Source organism: Caloenas nicobarica, chromosome Z (assembly GCF_036013445.1).
Source record: "Caloenas nicobarica isolate bCalNic1 chromosome Z, bCalNic1.hap1, whole genome shotgun sequence".
NCBI lineage: Eukaryota > Metazoa > Chordata > Aves > Columbiformes > Columbidae > Caloenas > Caloenas nicobarica.
In genome coordinates, this window is record NC_088284.1 from 58,743,880 (window position 1) to 58,765,135 (window position 21,256).

Sequence of the window (21,256 nt, forward strand, 5' to 3'; positions counted from 1 at the left end):
AGTTAGAAGTTGGGCTTCTACTAGAAATACACAAATCCATATGGATATTACCCATCAAATGTGTGCAGCATAGCAACCAAAGGAACCAGCTCAGTCTCACCCTGAAGATTGTAACCAGAGTGAAAGGATCAAGATTTTTCCAGGGTCATAAACCTACTTTCCCCTCATAAATCCCATGCTACTTAAAATACAACTAAGGAAAATCTCCTTTAGCCTAATCCTGTTTAAACCTAGACTGACCTGGTCTCCCAGAAGCATTATCAAGTCAAATGGTCCTGTGCACAAACCGTTTCACAGGCTCCCTTGGGAACTCAAGGCATATTTGTCATGTGCTCAACTCCTTGCTGACCTGCTAAAGTAAACTTCGATCGAATCTACAGTAAAAATGTTGTCTGCTCAAGGAAAATGCTCATCAGCAAATGAGGAAAGTTGGGTAGATTTCAAACAATATAAATATAAATGTACACTGTGGTAAAGACTAGATAAACAGGAATGAGGAACAGTGAATTAAATTGCTTTTCTTTCCTCAGATCCATGCTACAATCTTGGTAATATTACAAGTGAAGATTCACAGTGGGACTTCATCCCGTCTCACTACATTGCAAAATCACCAATCAGGCAAAATATTACAGAGGGGTGCAATGGGTCTCTGAAGATGAAACGTCTGAGCTTTAGGGAGCATTTCTCCACCTACATGTTTTCCATTCGGTAGCTCAGCAAACACCTTGTGCTTCTAACACTTCTCTCACAAAAGGGTACAGCAACAAGCTGGTAAATATCACTAATGAAATGCTTTCAGAAAACAAAATACATTAACTACATGTAAAGACCACTGTCAATGGAATCTGAAAAGAAAAATCAATCAACAAAGAGAAGTCTAAATACACATATCTAAATATGCCTGGTTAATATTTAATGGCACCTTTCAGAGACTGGATAAAGGGACTGAGATATCTATGGTCACAGTGGGAAAATGAAGCTGAAAGAAATGTTCTGCTGCGAGCAGGGCCCTGCACTGAATCATAGCTTCAGTTTATCCTTTAGATCATGTTGCCTCCATTTGTATTGGTTTCATTATTGTACCATCAGAAAGAGCTATAGGAAGAACCTGAAAACACCTGAACCAGGAAGAGCAGGTTAAAAGTGACTTGACATCAACAGTGTCACAGCCCTATCAAAACAACCTCAAAAACCTAACATAACACCCAAAGCGTTTTAAAACAGCACACTAAATCATGGTGAGGCTCACTGGCTGTGGGTATGGAGAAGAGTAAAACCAATTCAGACGCAGCTGTATTTTAAAGTAGCTTATGAGGTGGAGCAGCATGAAGATAAGGTGTCTTGAGTAAGTACATTTGGCTATCACACAGTCAGTGACTCTAAGTCTTTCCTTGGATTTAAACCTTTTCCATGAGTAAGACAGCCTTGGTGGTTCGTTTAGTAAACACGGCCCCGGTCTGTCTCACTAAGGAAGGTCATCTTATTCTGATATTCAGGCTGGTCTTATACAGACATGGTCACTCTATACTATATGACATTGCAAACATCAGGCTTATGTTCAGTTGAATCCTTTGAGATATGGAATGTTAACTGGAAGAAAAATGAAAAATAGGAAGGAACTTTATACTTTATATATAAGATTCCTTGATCCACGCACCCCCCTATACATATTAAAAAAATACATGCACAACAAAAGGAAAAAAACAAAGAACTTTCTCCATAGTCACAGTAACGTAATTGAGAAAAGTCACCTGTGTGTGAATTCAAAATAGCACCACGCTGCAATGGTAGTAATTTAGCATTACAGGCATCCCAATGGGAACTCGGAAGGAGGGGGAGCTCTAGAAATGCCTTCGCTTGGCACAGATGATGGGTAACCTCACTATGAAATGCCTGCAGAGGGGGAGGCACTTCACCCTACAGACCTTTCAAGTGCCCATACAGTCAGCTAAGTGCAAGATTTAACCTGCCTTGGATCAGGACTAATCATACAAGATAGTCTACCCTGTATGCCTGTATTCTGTTGCAAGAGTAGACACAATTATCATATTTATTCTTTATTTTCTCTCCATAATAAATAAACTTCAGTTAGTGATAACCAGACTTATTGCTACTCAGGAATAAATGCTGTGAATTGGTTGAGGATACTGAGAGAAAAAAAGCTAGGACTGCAAGGAGGCTTAGTAAAGATACAGATACCTTACTTAGGCGCTTGAGCCAAAGTAGCATTCACATGAGAAAACCAGCTTCCAATACTACCACAATCTCGCCACGAGCTTGGTGGAGAGAAACAGACACCAAAATGATATTGACATTAAAAAAAAAAAAATTGTCACCTACATCTTACCATCTAGTACAAAAGGCAAGAGTGAGACACACCTTCAGGAAGCTGTGACTCCAGTCGTTTCAATAATCGACACACTTTTTTTAATGGTACAGATTTGTTATCTACACAAATCAGCAGTCAAGCCAGTGTCTTGGGTTGCCATTGTAGCTGTTGATCCTTGTGTTTATTTCAGTACTGCCATCTTTAACAGTTTTACACCTCTATTCTCATTTAATTTCAATCACAGGCTGCTGATACTCTGCTATTTTGCATCCCACATACCAAGACTTGCTTCTTCCACTGAATTGAATTCTTTATGAGTCAGAAATCTGGTCCTTGGTTCCACTTCATTGTGCTGATGTGTCCTTTCAAGCAGAATCAGTCTCTGTATTTTCTTCGGTCTAGCAAAAAGAAAACAAAACCAAAAACAAATGCTATTTCTTCTTTGGCCATGACTAAATTACTAGTACAATGGTCAATTTAAAGGCTGAAAAATGTTCTACTGAAGGGTTTACAGGAGATTAATGGGTAACTCCGTGCTGTGAAATGGCATTTAAAACTCTCTTCTGTTAGATATTGACTTCACTGTGGTGATAACTAATCCTCACTGCACTCACACAGAGAACTTTTCTCCTGGGCTATGTTTTAACATTTTCACAGGTAGCCACTCTCATTTTTTCCAGCTTGGGTTTTCTAACTGCTCCCCTCAATTAACTGTTTGGGTTTGTCATGTATTAATTGCAATGGAATCCAGGTACTTTTGGGTGTACTGACAGAGCCCTTTGTATCTCCCGAATCAGAGCACAGTCCATCAAATTTCCTGGGTGTTTAATTACAAAAAACATCAAGGGAGTCAGTAATAGGTCATTTGTGAGAAAATGCATTTGCATTGTTTGGCTGGCTGCGAAACTAATAAAACAAACATAAAATCACACAGCTATACAGCGAGCAAAGTTCCTTTTCTTACTGAATCATTGCTATTTAACACACCTGGATACCTGAAACAAGCCAATTTCCTTATCGGAAACTTTCTCCTTCAAGTACACCATCAGTTGATGTTGAGCTGCTTAGGAATGCCGAGAAACTGACATGTGTTTTGAGTCATTATATATACCAGGCACAAGTCAAAGCCTTATTAAGTATCCTTTGAGAGACTGACACTGAGAGACATGACAAATACAAGCGCATAAGATATGCCCTTACACTTGTGAATAATGACCTTCCAAAACACGTGTCCGAATAACTCATGATCAGAAGCACATTTCCAAAGGGCTAAGTACCAGGAAGGTAGTCAGGGCTTCTCAACTCCATGGCATCCTTATGCACCACAACCAACAAAGCCATCTGGCAGCTCATCAGCCTCACAGCAACAGGTTAGAAACACCACAGGAAGCTTGTCGCTATACTCCGAATTTCAGATTTAACAGTAACAGCTGTCAGTAAGTTTGCAGAGAATCCTGCAGAACATACTATTGCACAGCTGTAACACTATAGCTAGGCAAGCATTTCAGATTGAAGATTACCAAACAGTTTTAGTCACCTAGCTGCTTTCATTTACTCATTTGTTTGTATGTTCCTTTTTGTGCCCTAACTAAAAAACATTCCCATAACCTGGTAAACTTGTTTGGGACAGAGGAAGCCTCTTCCCAGAACTGGGTGTTTTCTGTGTAAATTAAGAACACCTCAGCCTAACAGCCAAGTGGGACCAGTGTCATGTGAAGTGATCATCTTTCTTTCTTGGAAGACAGGTATTTTATTCATAGTTGTTTGTCACTTTAAACTGAAAGAGCAAGTGACAGCAGTTTTATGAATGGCTTGTGTTTAGACATTATAGAAGACAGACTTTTTCTCAAAGCATTTTAATACCACTCTACTAAAATTGACTGTGACTGTCAGTCCCATAGGAGTTAACTATTTCTTTTAGGAATATATACCAGTCTGCAAGTTGGGCAGTGGGGAGGAAGATCTGGACGACACTGCACCTACATTCTTACGCTTTGCCAAGGAAGATGTACCAGTGTCTGCACCTAAGTTTAAATACTACCACCTGCCCTCCATCCTTTGTCAGTACCTGCTCTTTATAAAGTACCTTCCCCTCCTCTGAGTGTTTGGCAAGCCTCAGCAGAATTAGGGCTCCTGAAAGATTACAGGCACTACATAAGTTATTAAAAGAAGCAAGTTTGAGTACTTTTGAGTATGAGCTCATTCCCTACTTGTGGGCAATTTACATATGATAGTATTCATGATTTTACAAGACAATGAGGGATTTTTCATTCCATGCTTTCTGCCACAGGTCTACTGAAATCAATTATTTCAATGCATCTTCCCAAGTACAGCCTTTGTTCAGGTGAAAAAGCAGAGAAATTGAGACCATAACAACCTTTAACTACCAGTATCAGTACTATTACCTGTCCTAAAACACTCTAGCCATGACAGCATCAAAACCAGACCCCTTCTCCTCAAATTACAGTTACAGGGAGTTCTCAGGTCCCTCTCAAAAAAAAACCAACCAAAAAAAAACCCACCCCAACCAACCAAAAATCCATTTATGCTGCAGTGGAGTAGCTGATTTCACTTTAATACAAAAGGTAGAACAATTATGATTTTGGTGCTTTAAAGCAGTTTCATGACTAAGTCATAAAATTCATACTGGAAAACGAAGTCCCAGAGCATGCCTATCTTCCACTATTGGTGGTATATACAGTGGCTGTAGTAGTAACTTGTCATGAGTATCAGCTGACTGGTGGGATGCACATTATCATTTCTGATGTAAGCAATTTTTATGCATTATCCAGCAGTGAAGATGTCTTCCTCCAAAGGAAGATGTGCTGTGTGCTCTGTCCTTCTTCTCATGGAGAAGGATAAACATGGCATATTTAACATCTGTATTTGGATGCTGACCGTGCCAATAACTCTGCCCAGCTCTGCTGGTGAAGATATGGACAGAATGGTGTAGTCAGTGCACTGGCTCTATTATAACGGATCTACTGGAAATAATATTTTTAGGCAAAAGAAAATAACCTTTGAAGTTCATTGCCAGTCCTTTCATTTGCTCCCTTTAAGTACTTGTTTGCTGGCATTTTTGTCGGGCCATCAAGTAGTTGTCTGTATTCCAGCTGCTCATGCAAGTCATCTTAAAAGACATTAGTATATCCTAACAAGAAATAAGGACATAGGCAGGCTTAAGCATAAAGATGACATCTATAAGAACTTAGTACTAACTTTGCACCTCAACCTCTACATGGTCAGCTTCTGATTACAGCAATAACTAAAAGCAATGAACTATCACAAAAGGAAGTATTTCCTTCTGTACATTTTTATTATTTACATAATACAATATAGCATAGATGCTGGGTAGCATGATTATGTGCAATACATAAATATGAACTATCTGTACATGTTTGCATATCTAATAACTCAGAAGGAAGTTAGAAGCAAAAACCTGTTGCTTTTAATAGTGAAGCAAAAACTAAGAATGAATACTGCAACAAAAGTAAGAAGTTCAGGAGTAGCGCCTTGTGTGCATACGTAACTATTTACAGATGAAAACAGGCATTACCACAACACTAGTCTAAACTGTACTTGTTTATATAAAAAACACAAGTTTCATACATCACAAAAAACCCTTCCATTATAACACAGAAGTGATATTACCAGACAAGCATCAGTGAAGTATACTGCCTTTTCTAGAGTTGTTACTGTACAATGCTGTAGATAATGCAGCCCATGCAATACACCCAAGAACACTACAGTCCTATACCCAAGTACAATTAAAAATGGTAAAGCAGCCCTCCAAGAGTGGTTCCAGCTACCACTTAAGTCTACAGCAGCCATGTTGAGTATGGTTTTCCATGCAGAATGATGCAACTGTTAACATTTAAAACTAGGAAAAAAAACTCCCGATATTCTTTTCAACTCAGAACATACAGAACATAAATAGTACATGAATAATAAACTGCTCTAATACTTCAGCAACTTACCGAGACATGTTGCTTGATAGAGCTGCTGTGGTATGTCTAAAAACATATGTAACTTGGTTTTTTTTGTAAACCAATCTTACAATATTGTGCTACACAACATTTTTAGCTATGCAACGAAAAACAGACAACTCTGTTGCAGGCTAGTTCATAAGTGCCTAGCAGGACATTTCCTTTGGGAACCTATTTTCACTATTTTAAAGTTAATGCAATCTTTTCCAAATAATTTTCTTCTCATATATATCTGATTTTTTCCATTTTTCTCAGTGCAATTGATAAGGGACTGTCTTAAACACGGCACCAAAGGAGTCACACAGAAAAGATGAGGAGTAATGGGTACAAATTACTCCTGGAGAGATTCCAATTGGATACCAGAGGAAAATTTTTTACCATGAGAACAATTAGCCATTGGAATAATCTCCCCAGGGAAGCAGTGGATTCCCCAACACCGGATGATTTTAAGATTCAGCTGGAAAGGGTGCTGGCCCATCTCGTCTAGACTGTGCTTTTGCTAGGAAAGGTTGGAACAAATGAACCTTGTAGTCCCTTCCAACGTGGTATTCCATGATCTTACTGGGCTGTTGGATCCCTCTACATAGCTTACATTCTGCTGGAAAACAACGGAGCATGGAAACTAAAATTACAATGAGATTTTAACTGACAGAAGTAGACTGCCAACCTTTTTGATGTATCCTTCTCCAAAACAGGCACGTAACACTAGTCCATGATTATATACCTCAAACATCTCAAACAGCAGATCTGCTACAAACATACAGATAGCATATATCTGTTTGGCACTGTGAACTAGAGAGTCTGTCCTCTCTGCATGTGTGTATTCCTGTGCAAGTTTCTGATAATCCAATTATATTCTGGGGAGGGCATATATATTTTCAAGGGCTGTATCTATCCAATTCTGCCTGTAACAAACACCCAAACATTCTGAAATATCATGAAGACAGACAAGAATGAAAGTAAAACTCTGGAGAACAGAGGAAAACGGCCATGCACCTGCTCTTCCGTGTTTTCCTAGGATATATTCAAAACAAAACAGAAAGTCAGTCAGTCTTTTCACAGCAGGTTAATTTATATTCTCTGGACTTTTTCAGCCACCACAACTGGATTCTCTTTCCTGATTTTTTCTGCAGCTTCTGCTTTGTAATCATACGGGCAGTTATGCTTGTCAGAATAACGGTGAAGTCCACAAAATAAGTTTCCACATCTGCAGTCAATTCCTGTACACAGAGAAAGAAGCAACATCACTAGGAAGCTCCATATTTAATTAAGTTGTAAATCAAGGTCTTAGTCACTACAAAGGGGGTATGTTTGTCTACTCTGACAGAGTGAGAAAAACAAAGAGCTGCACTAACTTGTTTGGGTTCTGAAGAAGTAAATAAGTTTAATGTCTACAGACATTTAATCAAGTTTAATCTAGCAAGAGGAAACAAATCATACAGATCTGTTCAAAACTGATGAAGTGTTTCATACCTGTGAGTCCAAGCTTCTTTCTGCACATGAAACATCTGTTCTTCTTTGGTTTGGGCAGCTCAGGAGCTCTCTCTTCACTTTGCGAAGTACTAGGCTGAGAAACTGATGGGCTTGGTTGAGTAACAACTGTTAAAGAAAGGAAAGGAAATAGAGGTTAAATTTCCTTTTCTTGACTTCACTAGCTATTCAGTAGCATGTGTATTTCTTAAAGATTAATTCCCCCTAGGACCCTGATGTTTGTTCTCTGAAGTACTACACAGAAATCCCTACTCCAGATTTACATTTTTGTAGACTAGCTGAGGTACTCTATTCTTCCCTTTCGGCTCTGCTCAAGATGAATCATTTTCCTCACAGTTCCACCAGCTAGAAAATGTAAGGCACTTATTTGTTACATCTAAATAGGTGTATACTGTGGTTAAAGGCTTGAAAAGCACTACAGAACTTCTATGTACAAATTTAATATTAAAAAAGATATGATCAAGTAACATTTCATCTGAAACAATAACAATATTGTCACAGCTAAAAGTTGCTGAACAGAGGGAATATCTGTAGAGAATACAACTCATAGGAACATATTTTAGAAGCAAATGAAATTCGGTAATAATGTGTTACTATCATCGTACTGGGTTACTCTGCCACTATGCTTGTGAAGTCAAATGCCTAAACAGTTCACCAAGACAGCAGCTAGCGAGCCACTGATCCTGTGACACATCGAGAATACAATTACAAAACACACACAGTGCAAAAGAGCCCTCACATTTTTGATGCTTTTAGTAATTTAAAGAACAAAGTGCAAATTTACAATGACTATTTTTTGTATTTTTGTACTGTATTCAGCTTTAGTGTTCAAGCAGCTATAGTTAGAATGAGTCATTTTTTACTTGCCTGTCATTAACACCTTCAGACAAACCTGAGTCACCTCTTAAGTTGCCTGAAGGATAAAAATTTGTCATTTCACAAACCTGGTCATTTAGTTTTAAAAAGTATTCTTTCAACCAATCAAGTAAACTTTTCTAATATCCTCCTTGTATCCCAACTAAAACAGAAGAAAGCTGAGGGAGGTGTGTTTGCCTAGAACTTCGACACCTGCTCCTGGTACCGTTTTCGTGAACACTCCCAGCTGTATGATGACATCTATTGTTCTAAAATGGAACAAACTACAAAATGCATTCTAGAATAAATTGAGTGACAAGCTCTCAGAGGTAACAAGAAACCTTCAGTGCTCATCACCCAAAACCATAATGTAGTAAAACAATAGTTGCTAATATTTTCTTATATTTTACTTATGTATTATAGCAACAGTCATAATGAACAACTAAGGCTACTTACTACATTTATATTTTGTCATCTTGCATAGTTTTTTTGTTTTTAATTTGGGAAGTTCAGTGTTAATACTATTTTGCCAAGTCTGAGGGATAAGAAAACTATTATACTACAGCACTAGCACTACAATCATGACTGTAATGGTGCTTTTTGGACTAATCTCTGCTGCTGGTTTTGGTTTTTTGAGAAAACTTCTTTGTCTTGTTGATTAACATTTTCTAGATGAACAGATATGATCCTCTGAACTTGTCCTTAAATCTCAAGGAAAACAGTGTTCAGTATCAGGTAATCTATTTGATAGCCTGCAACCAAAAAACAGGTTAAAGACCAGTGATATCACAGTGCAAACCTGTTGGATATCATCCAACCTGGTTAATGGCCATCAGCTATGGTGTTAAAAAAACAGCATAAAGACCTCCCCTTTTAGACTTGTTATATTGCTAATTTGTTTAAAAATGAAATGTTAATCATAAACCATGGGAGATGAAATAGAGGAACCAGAAATGCTTGCACACTTTGCAATTTGGTGTACAGCTATCCAGGGGGAAGCTTCATCTGCAGTAGAACCAACTTATAAATATGAGCCCTGGGAACATGCATACTGTTTCAATCAGATGAAAAAATAAAATGCAGAAGCAGCAGCAAATCAATCATGACCTAAATCATTAAAGTCACTCAAAACATGCACTAAGAGAAAAAGAAGAGGAACAACCATTATCACTGCCTAACATGCCAACAAGGAAGGAAAATTAGAAAGAGCAACTTCCTAGGAATCACCAAGGAAAAGAGATAGCCTAGTAAATCACTCTATCACAAAACAAAGACATTGAGAACAAATCCATCTAAGGGAAAATGTTACCAACTACTACAGGTATACTTTCTCCTTTGCATAAAGAAACTGTGACAACTGACAGCCCAGGAAGTGTAAAGTGATCCTAAGAATCCGTAGAGGCACATTTGGTGAAAGGGCTTCTAACATGACCCTTACCCCACAACTAAAACATGTTCCAAGAAAAAGCAGTACACAACATGCAGTAACAGGCATTAGAAGGTCCCAAGACAAGATGGGACACAGCCCCCTAAATGCTAATTAAAATGTTCAATGTATTACTCCCCATGAATAAAGGATTCTCCTATTCTTTTACGTCAGCAAAGTCTGATTATGAGATTTTCATGTTAAACCTTCATAAATATGCTTCTGAATAATGGCTAGGACAGGGACAAAGCTGCCTAACATGTCTCTTACTTAAAGCACAGAACAAAAGTCCTTTTTCATCAACCTGTGGCTCAGATGAAAAATACTGTAAATTGTAGTTGTTCCGCCATGACATCAGGAACCAATATAAATCCAGATGCTATCCTGACAACTGCTTGTCACAGAAGGCTTCCTTTAGCACAGAAGCCAAATCCAACCGGGCAAATACAATTCCAGTGCTCAATATATTAAATTCATTTTATGCTCTAAGTTACACAGTATTAATCATCAGGCAGAGCGCTCTAAGTGATTGCTATATGATCACCACGAATAACTGAACAAATGTTGAAGGTTGGAAAATAGTGGTTACTAGTACCTGTAGACCTCGTAGACCTGTAGGCCTCACTGCTAAAACAGGTTTTGTCACTTTAACTGAGTTTCCCTTTGCATGTACCCTGTCCATCACCTTGGTCCTTTCCCTTCTCAACCTTTGGCTCAAGACATTAACAGATCAAGCTTACTTTACTTGAATTTTACCAGACCAGTTCTATTACAAGGACAAAAAAACCCCATAGAAGCAACAGATTTTCAGAACTGGGCCTTTATTAACTATTATTTTCATCTTAAATTATTAACTGTAGACATTGTAAGATGCATAACCATCGTGCACAAAGACGACCATCACCAACCTGCTAGTAAAGACTAACATAATTGTAGTATTGGAGAGGTGCCTGAAAAAAACCTGCACAAATACAGGCATTGCATCATGAATTTGGGAAAATTTACTTCATATGTAGCCTGAAGATGCATCTTTACAAAAGGTATGTGGGAACAGCAAGGCCACTGATGAGAAAAGTTAGTCACATGCCACAGTAGAAATGTCCTACAAACTGCTCAGATGCTTAACTATCAAGCCACAGTGACTATGTGGGACCACAATTTAAAATTAAAAATCACTCTAAAAACAGCATTTTCAAAACTGACAGTAGTTTTCCTTATATCACAGAATCACAGAATGTTAAGAGATTGGAAGGGACCTCAAAATCTAGTCCAATTCCCCTGCCGGAGGAGGAACACCCAGATGAGGTTGCACAGGAAGGCGTCCAGGTGGGTTTTGAATGTCTCCAGAGAAGGAGACTCCACAACGTCCCTGGGCAGCCTGTTCCAGTGTTCTGTTACCCTCACTGTGAACAAGTTTCTTCTCTTATTTAAGTGGAACTAGTATGGCTGCTTCACAAGAACACACCTACTGTAGGTGTTTTCCCACTAGAAAGGAACTAATCCAATGTTTCTGTTGAACAAAATCTGAAGAAAATGAAGCAATCTTACTTTTTAACCCTCTGTACATGAGAAGTGACAAGACAGGTCAACTGAAGTAACACCAAGAAGTTTTTAGAAGCTTCTCTAACTAAACAAAAATTCACTAAAATAAGATTCAAACAGCTTAAGCTGCATGACTATTGTGGTACTAGTAAATGGTAAGTATACCAGTGGAGCAAAGTCTTGAAAGCACAAAAAGAGATTGATTTAAGCATTCTGAATTGATTAAGCTACCTCCCAACTCCCACCGTGGAAAAATGGGAAAAACTAAAACAAGAGAGAAAAAAAAGTGAAGTCCAAAGGTCATCAGAAAGACATTAGACTGCACTTCTGCAGTACTGAACTAGAAAGCTGCACTACAGATTGTGCAGTCCTTACACTGGGTTTAACACAATGGACTCGTATATGAAATTTTAGTCTGAAAAGACAGACAATACTCATGCATAATCAAGCTTCCTGAGCTTAAATACTTTATTCTTCAGGAACTAACTACCCTGGTGTCCATGATGAAAGGCGGCAGAATAAATTTTTTTCCAGCATGTTTAATTTTATGTCAAAGAAAGGGAATAGAAATGTTCTGTAACTTGTCTCTTACATGCCCAACTCTAACAGGTATATTGAATAGCTTTACTGTAATATTAATAGAATTTAAAGATACCCTAGTTTCAGTATTCCACATAAATATGGTTTAATTTGGTCACCATGAAGACTTGATGTCTGTAGTATACCTGTTAAAATAATAATAGCATCCTATCACCAACAAGCACAGGACCAACAGCTGGGTCCCATCTTATTCTCCAAGATGGACAGCTTCAAGGCTTAGAAGAGACTACTTGTTCCATTTCAGAATTGCTTCAGTCAGGGGCATCTACTGAAGCTACAGCAGACGTGGAAAACCTGAAGACAAGCTATTTATTTTCAACACAAGACAGAGTTTTAATATCAGATAATTTTACCAACAGCCAGAAAGGAACTGTCTACAGATTGCAACATGATTAAAATATTATAGCCATGTGTGAAAATACATCAGAATTAACAAGGCACTCATTACGACAATATTTAAGAAGTATCACGTAGTTACCATGTTAAGCCACCATCTCGTAAGCTGTCTACTCAAAATCTTACAATATTTCCTGCAACACACTGTACACACACATAAAACGCACTAGTTCTATCTACAATATAAGCGAGGGTAACCCTTAGCAGGGTCTCAACCTGAATGCAGGACAGCTGCAAAATAAGTCTAATCATATTAGCTTGGTAGAAAGCCAAGAGACAAGTGAGCCAACCACCATTGCCTACTGTCTTCTGAAGCTGATTAATTCAGGAACAGAAAGGGTAAGCTACAACATAAATGCAATTAAACTAATCTATTCCATTTCTGGTTCACTTTCTTTATAAGTAGTGCTACTCTGCAGCTGTAGCTTCACAAAATGACAGCTAATCATATTACTCCCTAAAACGGAGCTATTATTGGGTTTAAAAAAACCAAAACAAAACCATGAAACAAAAACCCCACCCAAACCTCTGATACACATGCTGATACTAATTATGTCTGGAAAGACCGACAGACCTGACTGCAGACTCATCATTCAGCAGGGTAATTATTTACAAAAGCACAAGAAAACGCTAAAAATACGATATGCTTGAAATAATGATTGTTTAAACATACTTATTTCAAATATCAGTTTAATTTTGGTGCTTTCTATGTAACTCAATTATCTTGCTTGTATGGATCTTTCATTTCAATTTGAATACCTGCTAAAAAAACCTCTGCATTTCCTAAGCAGGGGCTCCACTATGCCTTACCAACTTGGTAATCTCTTGCTCTGATAGCATAACACAAGGAAAGGAAAGGTGTTTGCCTATTAAAAGTATTTTGTAAGTAATGCCCACTTAAGAATTTGAGCTTGGACACAAAGGTCTTTAGATTTCTCTGGCTGATGAGCAGTTCAGATACAGAACTGCAAAGACATGGTACGATTCAACTACAAAATTGCAACAAACAAGTACGTTGAACTAAAAAACTACAAGTTACAAGAAAACATAGCATATTAAGACTGACCAAATAGGTCAGTTACATCCATCATGCCTTTCTTCCTTCAAATGTTAAGACACAATTAGTTGTCTTAGCATCAGATTTGTTCTGAACAAGAATCCAGGTTGCAACCTCAACCTGTGCTAAGGAAAAAAAAAAACAAACCCCAACCAAACAAGAAAAGTAAGCCTATTAAGCTTAATTGCTTCATGGTTCTCAGGTTCATCACCTTCAAGGCATTTGCTTCAATTCCTACAGCAAACAAGTGTAATTTTATGCTACAGACTGCTAAAAAAAAATTTTTTTAAAAAATCAGTTGACCAGATGCAATTCTATTTTTAACTTTCTGGCTTGTAAGGAAAATATCCAGAATTTCATTTGCTAATGAAAATCTGGCAGAAGATGGCTTAATACTGTTGAAGACACTGAAAGGAGAACAAGTCACTTGGCTTGAAGGCTACATTGTTTGTTCATGATTTGTTACTATATGATAGATGGTTATGAAATTCAGTTTGCTAGGCTATGTTTTCATTAACAACTCCATGACTGTAGCATTATCTTAGAGAATTACACATTATAGAAAGTATTAGCTTTGCTGTTATGAGGCAATGTGATTTATTTACCATTGTTTCAGTTCCTCCTTGAGAGGAGAGACCAACACATTGGATGGTGGTGGAAAAAGGAAGAGAAGAAAAATGCAACTAGACCAAGTGTGACTGGAATTTTTATAAAAAGCCTAGGCCAGCCTCTCCTGCCTGCAAGACAGAGATCAATGTGCCACTGAATACAGCCAACACTTTGTGTATTTTAAATGTCCTACAAACCCTAAGAATACAGACACTAACCTATGCCAAACCATAACACTTACAAGGGAACTCAAGCAATACAGCAACTGAGGCTGCCTCACAGATTTACAGATATGTACTCAAAAAGTTCCACAAAGGTTTTTCCAGACATGTGTAAGTTCTCTGGTAGTTTATGTTCTCTGGTAGTTTTTCCAGTGATCTCTACTCCAGCTTGTGACAGCTTTTACTGGTTTCTACCTGCGATATTATTTACAGCAACACCTAAGTACCTTGACTGCTTTTGGATTTTTCAGCCCCATATTCTAGTCGGAGTGCTGTGTGACACTACCCACCATACAGTGGACCCACAGTACCTGAAAAGCAGGTAATACATCAACAGTAACTGATGATTGTCCTTTAGACCTGGCAAAAGGACAAACTCCCACTGGCAGTTCTAATAAGAGTAAAGTCACATTACCATTTTATGTATTCCTCTTTCCTGCTTGCCACATTTCAGGTAGGAATTCATAACAAGGCAAGATGGGTTTATAAATATTGTAGCAAAGGCTAAATTCTTTCTCAGTTACATACAGAAGGCCTCTTCAGATTACATCAGTTATAGGAAGTCAATACCTGCAAAAATCTTCTCTCAGTCTATACATAATCAAAAACTCAATATATTGCATAACTGTACTTTAGTTCACGTCACAGAATCTTGACTCAGCATGACCTGTTGCAAATGGTAAAGTCCTCTGTACAAATACTGAGCAATTAAATATCATGTGTTAGAGTAGTTTTGCTTGCAAAGGTATATCTAGAGAAAAATCATTTTCATATAGGGCTGAGCAGCACTTTACACAATTTTCACCTCACTGCCTTCAAAGCTGAAAAAATTTTATCTTCAGCATGAGTGAACAGACTTCCTACTAAACATATTTTAGTGTTCTGAGACTGTTTCAGAACCGTTAAACAAGTGTTGATATGTCTAAGTAGGAACAAGTGTGTTGATACCCATTTGAACAAACTGATGTGAATTCAATCACTCACTACTTGTAGTTAAGAAAGCTGCCCCTTCCTGCCTCCCTCCAAGAAATAGTTTACACTTTAAATTTTAACTACTACAGCTACAGACTTCCAGTACAAGAATAAAGCTTTTAAACTGACAATTCACACCCCATAATTAAGGCTGCAAGTATCCTACATCTGTGGAACAATGCTTTGGTTGTGTCTGATTACTCAATTAGTTCAAGGACCCTAAACAGCTTTTGTTAGTATCTTTAAACCACATATTCCTTTCCTCCACAGCCTCACTCCTCTGTAGAAATGAATTTATTAAGAACTCCATTCTCTGAATACAACAAGCCATTCTGACTGCCATAAGTCAGCAGGAATTGTACTGCTAGCTAATACACAGAAATCTCAACATTTTGACTTCGAAACTGAACACCTTGCCCAAATCCAAGTTTTGAGTGCCCTACTTTTAAAAACAAAGGTTTGGGAGACAAAACTTCCCTCCCAGGTGTCAATTGTTTGACCGACATTGAATGCGCATCTTAAAACTCTATTGTGGCACTAGTCCTTTTTTCTTGATTCTGATAAAAGAGTATTCTTAAAGCATCCTGAACAATCATCTTAGCAGTCCTTCAAGACCATCACCATAACAGGAGATGCCTACTTTGAAAGTTAACAAACCGTTGGCTTCTGTTAAGTCACCAGTTGTACCCACTGTTACTCTGCAAAACACACCTGGCTCCATCTCTGTTTTCGGCGTTACTTTATCCTCTGTTGAAATGCTCATTTCTGTCATTTGCTGTGTGACAGGCAAAGCGGCAACAGGCACATTTCTGTTTAAGTAGAGTGAAACACATAATTTACATTAGTTTTGCATTCAAAATAAAAGCTTAAACTGCCCAGATCCATTAATAAACTATCTGTACAATTTCTGATACATGTTCCTGACCTCTGCTTCCACTATCTTCAAAATACATTTTATACTCTCAGTTTCCCCAGAAGAAAACAGGTAAACCTGTAGCAAATATTTCTCCAGATAAATCAAAACCATTCTTTTAAATGTAGCAGTCCAACACCAAATATTTTAATTAGTTCTTATTTACACAGATTTAAAAAGCACTATCTGGTAGACTGTCCCTTTCCTTGTGCATAAACTCACTGTAATAGGGCAGGATTGCTGCAGGCCTTCAACTTGCTGCACACTCATAGGTCATTTAAACCTTGAAGTAATACCTTCATCTTACCTTGATTTTTCAGATGTGCTGCCAGCAGCACCTTCACAGTTGTTTAAGCTAGTGTCTGCTCTCTGTAGAGATGCAGTGTCTGAGGTAGGACTGTTGGAACCACTGGCTGTTCCTATGTAACAAGAATTTAACAAGTTAGTAATGAACAAATTATAGAATATACGTTAGCCAAATAGTCTCATATACAGCTATGAACTATCTGCATACAGTCTTCTTGGCTACTGCAAATTACTTCTTACTTAAATACAGCCTATACTGTTAGCAAACAACCAAAATTCAGAGATTGTATAAGAGTATGTTAATAGAAGAGGATAAGTGGGAAAGGAAGTTATGGCTGAATGCCAAGTGGACCAGAACACACTACACAGCAATGTGTTTTTATCTTTACTGTGACTTACAGTAGTATTCTGTCTTACACTCATTGTTTTAGTACATAGTTTTCAGAAGTCCTCCTGAAAAATGTTGTGGGATTCCTTGTCATCTTCCCTATGTCTTATTTTAAAAGCATAATGAAAAAAAAAGAAACACACACCCTTACCCATTGGGCTGATTCTACCACCACTATTCTGCTGTCGCTGAAGATGCTCTTTGTAGCAAACAGAACACATCCCGTTTGTCCTAGGATTTCCATAAAATCCACATCCTGTACTACACAGCATAGGCCCTGGGGTCTGGTTTGTCTCCTGAGTCATCTCGATGCTGTAAATAAAACCAAGAACTGCATTAGGAGCTGGCATATCACCAAAATCAATTGCATGGTTATAGAATTAAATATGTCTGCTCACTCAGGCCCGCAAAAGTGATATCAGCATTCTTAAAGAGGGTTATATGGATGTTAATATACCATTCAATACTGCAATTGTATTGCGAGGTAACATCATTATGAACCTTTAAGAGCAGAAAAATGTCATCATATTGAATAATAATGTACTTGTCGGGCACTGAGCTGCACACGCAGGTTATGACCAAATTCAATTTGATAGCCAAAAAAGTCCTTTATTACCAACCTCTGAGCACTAACGGGTATGCAGAATAAGCAAGACCAAGTTCACATCTACTAAACAGTTTTGGCAAATAACATAGCTTATTTTTTCCCCAACTCTGGGTAGAAGAGCCTCATTTTCAGTAATATTGATCTTGGACCATTTTGATGCTAATTCCACTATTAGCAGTTCCTACTCTCACAGTACATTTGTCAAACAATAAAAATACCTAAAGTATTGGCAGCAGCCATTTAATGTTTGTACTCCTATCTTTAGGAGTTTCCAAAACAAGGCAGTGAACACTGCTTAAATTGCTTTAAACCAGATACTGAGTAGCAACTGGCAACAACATCCGTACAACGGGCCCTTCAACCAAGAACCTAAGAGCATTTCTAAAATGAGTTTAGGTCAAGTCTTACTCTTCCAAGAGAAATATAATCAACAACTTTAAACTGTTGAATATATTCTATTACAAGCCTACATATTTTTTTAAAAAAGCCAGTTAAATCATTTGTCTTAATAAAGTTAGAGCAAGACTTCCAGGTCTCCCCAAGGCAGACAACACACTCTCTGCCATGAACTGCAGAAGTTAGGAATAAAAACACTTCACTTTCACTGTTGGTTAACCTCTACAAAGCAAGGTTAGTAGAACAACTGAAGAGCAACCAAATCCTTGATTCACAAGGGTAGTAAAACTGGAACACAATAATCAAGCCATCTGCTACAAATTGAGGACATGTCAGAACACTGCACTTCTCCCAAAATTTAAATTTAGCAGAAGCACTGTACATGGCACCTGCCGACATCTTAGTGTAATTTCTAGATTGCTGACTTCCTATTCTGGAACAGTCACAGTAAGAGAAATTTGACTGCTAATGCTTGTGAGAAGTCAAAAATGCTGAAAACTAATTTGTTATAGTGTATAGAGAAATACTTATTTTAACTAAGAAAACCTACACTGCAAGTAGCAAATTTATGTTCCACTATCATGACAACTGCAACTGGTAGCTTGCCTTTGTCTAGTTCAACCAAATTTCTGGGATCAAAGTAAATCGAGAGCAGGAGAAAGTAAACAAGCAAAACTAATCTGTTTGCCTGATGACAGTCACAGGACCTCGTTTTCCAGCTATAAATAGCTCCAGTATTTATGCTTTTATAACACCTTCCAGGTAAAAAGTTTCCCTTCAGGACTACAAAACAGCTTCACACTTATTCTGATACAGTTTTACCACCATACACACCAGTCAAGGGAGACACCAGAAATCATGACTCAGCTACAGAAATCTAAAAAAATCTTGTCATCTCTGTTGTAGGCCCATGGCTACATAATGCAAATAAAGACTGAACTTCCGCCCTTTTATGAAGCAGGTAAGCTCAAAGCGCTATCAAACACACTGCCACCACCAACCTCAACTGACTTGCTCCACTTCTAAATTAGCATGCTGCAAACACGTTTCAGCACTTACTAAATCTAGCTTTAGGTGCTAATGCTGGTATTAACCCCCTGTAAACAAGAGTCTCCGCGGCTTATTGGTCAGCACATTCTTCCGCCACGTGAAACGCATGCCCTCAAGTGAAAGGTCACACCGTTGTTACCCAGTGCCGAAGAAGGAGCGCTTTTCCCGGCTCTGGAAGGTGCGCCGGGTGTCACCTGGGCTTCTTCTGAAACCAGGGCCCGCACACTCACCCCGGCTGACCCTGTTACCGCGAGAGCGGCCCCCGCACCCGGGCGCGCCCGCGCGCCGCCGCGCGTCGCGTCACGTCACGTGGGCGCCGGCGCTTCCGCCTGTCAGCCGGCTGCGCTGGGCCGGCGCGCTCCGCCGGCCGCTGAAATCAGCCCCTATTTATATCGCCCGCGGGCCGCCGAGCCCCGGCGGGAGGAGGCGGCGGCGAAATCCGACTACCGTCTTCCTTCCAGGGCCGAGCGGGGAGTGCGGATGACGAAATTCCACCTAGAAAGTGCAGCATCACCAGCCCGTCATCTCCCAACAGCCATTTTCGCCGTCAGCGCGCAGGGAGGACGGCTGGGTGCGACCGCCGTTTCACAAGTGCACCCCACAACTTTGCGGGTGGGTGGTTAAACCCAACCATTCCCCTTTGAGGGGAGTAAAAAAAACCCCAAACAAAACAGAACAACAACTCACCCCCCACCCCTCCTAAAAAAAAAAAAAAAAAAATCTCGTTCTGCCACCAACACGAGCAGATCTTAACCTCAGGGATTTTCCTTCTTAGCCCTGGGACCTCCCGACAGGAAGAGCAGCCCTTTTTGCCAACGAGTTAACTCCAACAGTAGGTCACGCCGCTCACCCTCGCCCTTACCAGCGAAACTCGGAAGGGAGTGTAAATCCCGCCAGCGACCCGGACCTCGCACCTAAGCTGCCCTTCCGCCCCCGAGGCGACGGCCGGGCCATCCCGGCGGCGGCGGGCACGGCGCGGCTCCCTCCCGCAGGGCTCGCCGCTCCCGCCTGGCAAGCCCTCGTTTTAGCATGATGACGGAAATAATAACCCCAACGTGCACTGAAATCAACCATAAAACCCGGGAACTGCGTCAGCGATGGACTCGCTGACCCAAATACTTTCTTACCTCAACATCCTCCTCTCGAAAGAGTGACCACAATTACACAACAGAAACACCACAACACAACAACCCGGGGCTTCGCCGGGGCTGCCTGGGGCGCTGGCCCCTGCGCGGCGGGGGTAGCGGGGCGGAGGGGTCGGTACGGCGGACGCGCTGGGCGAGTCAGACAAAAGGGGAACCGCTGCCAAGCGCCCGCAGCGCGGTACGTCGTAATTACCCCCCTGCCCTCCCCCCGCCTCGGACACCGAAACACAAAAGACGCCGAGGCTGCCGGGCTGAGGAGCGGCGACGCTGGCCGGAGCTCCCCGGCGGGGCGGCGGCGCCGGGCCGCTCCTCGCAAACCCCTGAGTCACGCCGGGGCCGGCCGCCGCCAGGCCCCGCCGCCGGCCAGGAAAACCTCATCGTGCCGCCGCCGGCGCTGCCCCGCACCTGCCTGGCCCGCGGCCACCCTCCGTGCTGACGGCCAGGCGGCAGGAGGCCGCCGGGAAAGGCGGAAGGCGGCGGGGTCGCCCGTGGGGAGGCCCGGTCATGCCCCGCTGACGTGAGGGCCTCGGAGGGACCAGCCCAGCCCACCGCTCTCCACCTACCTCTTCCCGGCGGGGTCCAGAAACCCCGCGGTGGGTGTCGGAGAAGTCGATGCGGGTGGCTCCGAGGGGCTGTCGGGAGAGCGGGGGCCGGGGGGACGGCGGGCGCGGAGCTGGCGGCACCGCCGCCGCCGCCGCTTCCCTCCTTTGTTCCCGCAACGGCGGCGGCGCGAGGCTCGACGCGCCGTGCGCGGGGGGCGGGCGGCGGAAAGGCGCGGGAGGGAGAGGGGCGGGGAGGGGGAGGAGGAAGGAGCCCTTCCCCGCCTCCGGCTCCGCCTCCTCCCAGGCCCGGCCGGCCGCCGGGACATGCGCGCTGCCGCCCGGGGGCGGGGAGAGGGCGCGGCACGAGGCGACAGGGGGAGCGCGCTCCCCGCCTGCCCGTGGTGCCACCGCCCCTCGCGGGGGCG

At 40.9% G+C, this 21,256-nt stretch overlaps 1 protein-coding gene across 4 annotated transcripts; it reads right to left on the minus strand.

Moving 5' to 3' along the window:
• Window positions 1–1,302: 1,302 nt before the first annotated feature.
• On the minus strand, window positions 1,303–21,037 carry ZFAND5 (zinc finger AN1-type containing 5). 4 transcript variants are annotated; one of them, XR_010607862.1, is made up of 8 exons: window positions 20,695–20,768; window positions 17,243–17,403; window positions 16,705–16,816; window positions 16,196–16,293; window positions 7,789–7,914; window positions 7,312–7,535; window positions 5,348–5,480; window positions 1,303–2,727 (listed from the first exon to the last, which is right to left on the minus strand). XR_010607862.1 is itself a non-coding variant. In XM_065656663.1 (6 exons), the coding sequence occupies exons 2-6, from the start codon at window positions 17,394–17,396 to the stop codon at window positions 7,387–7,389; spliced, it is 639 nt and encodes a 212-aa protein (XP_065512735.1). In that variant the 5' UTR covers window positions 17,397–17,403; window positions 20,695–20,768; the 3' UTR covers window positions 5,638–7,386. The 4 variants fall into 4 exon arrangements, 2 of the variants coding, with proteins under 2 accessions (XP_065512735.1, XP_065512736.1); XR_010607861.1 differs by lacking the exon at window positions 5,348–5,480 and having other exon boundaries at window positions 1,305–2,727; XM_065656663.1 differs by lacking the exons at window positions 1,303–2,727; window positions 5,348–5,480 and having other exon boundaries at window positions 5,638–7,535.
• Between the last annotated feature and the right edge of the window lie 219 nt (window positions 21,038–21,256).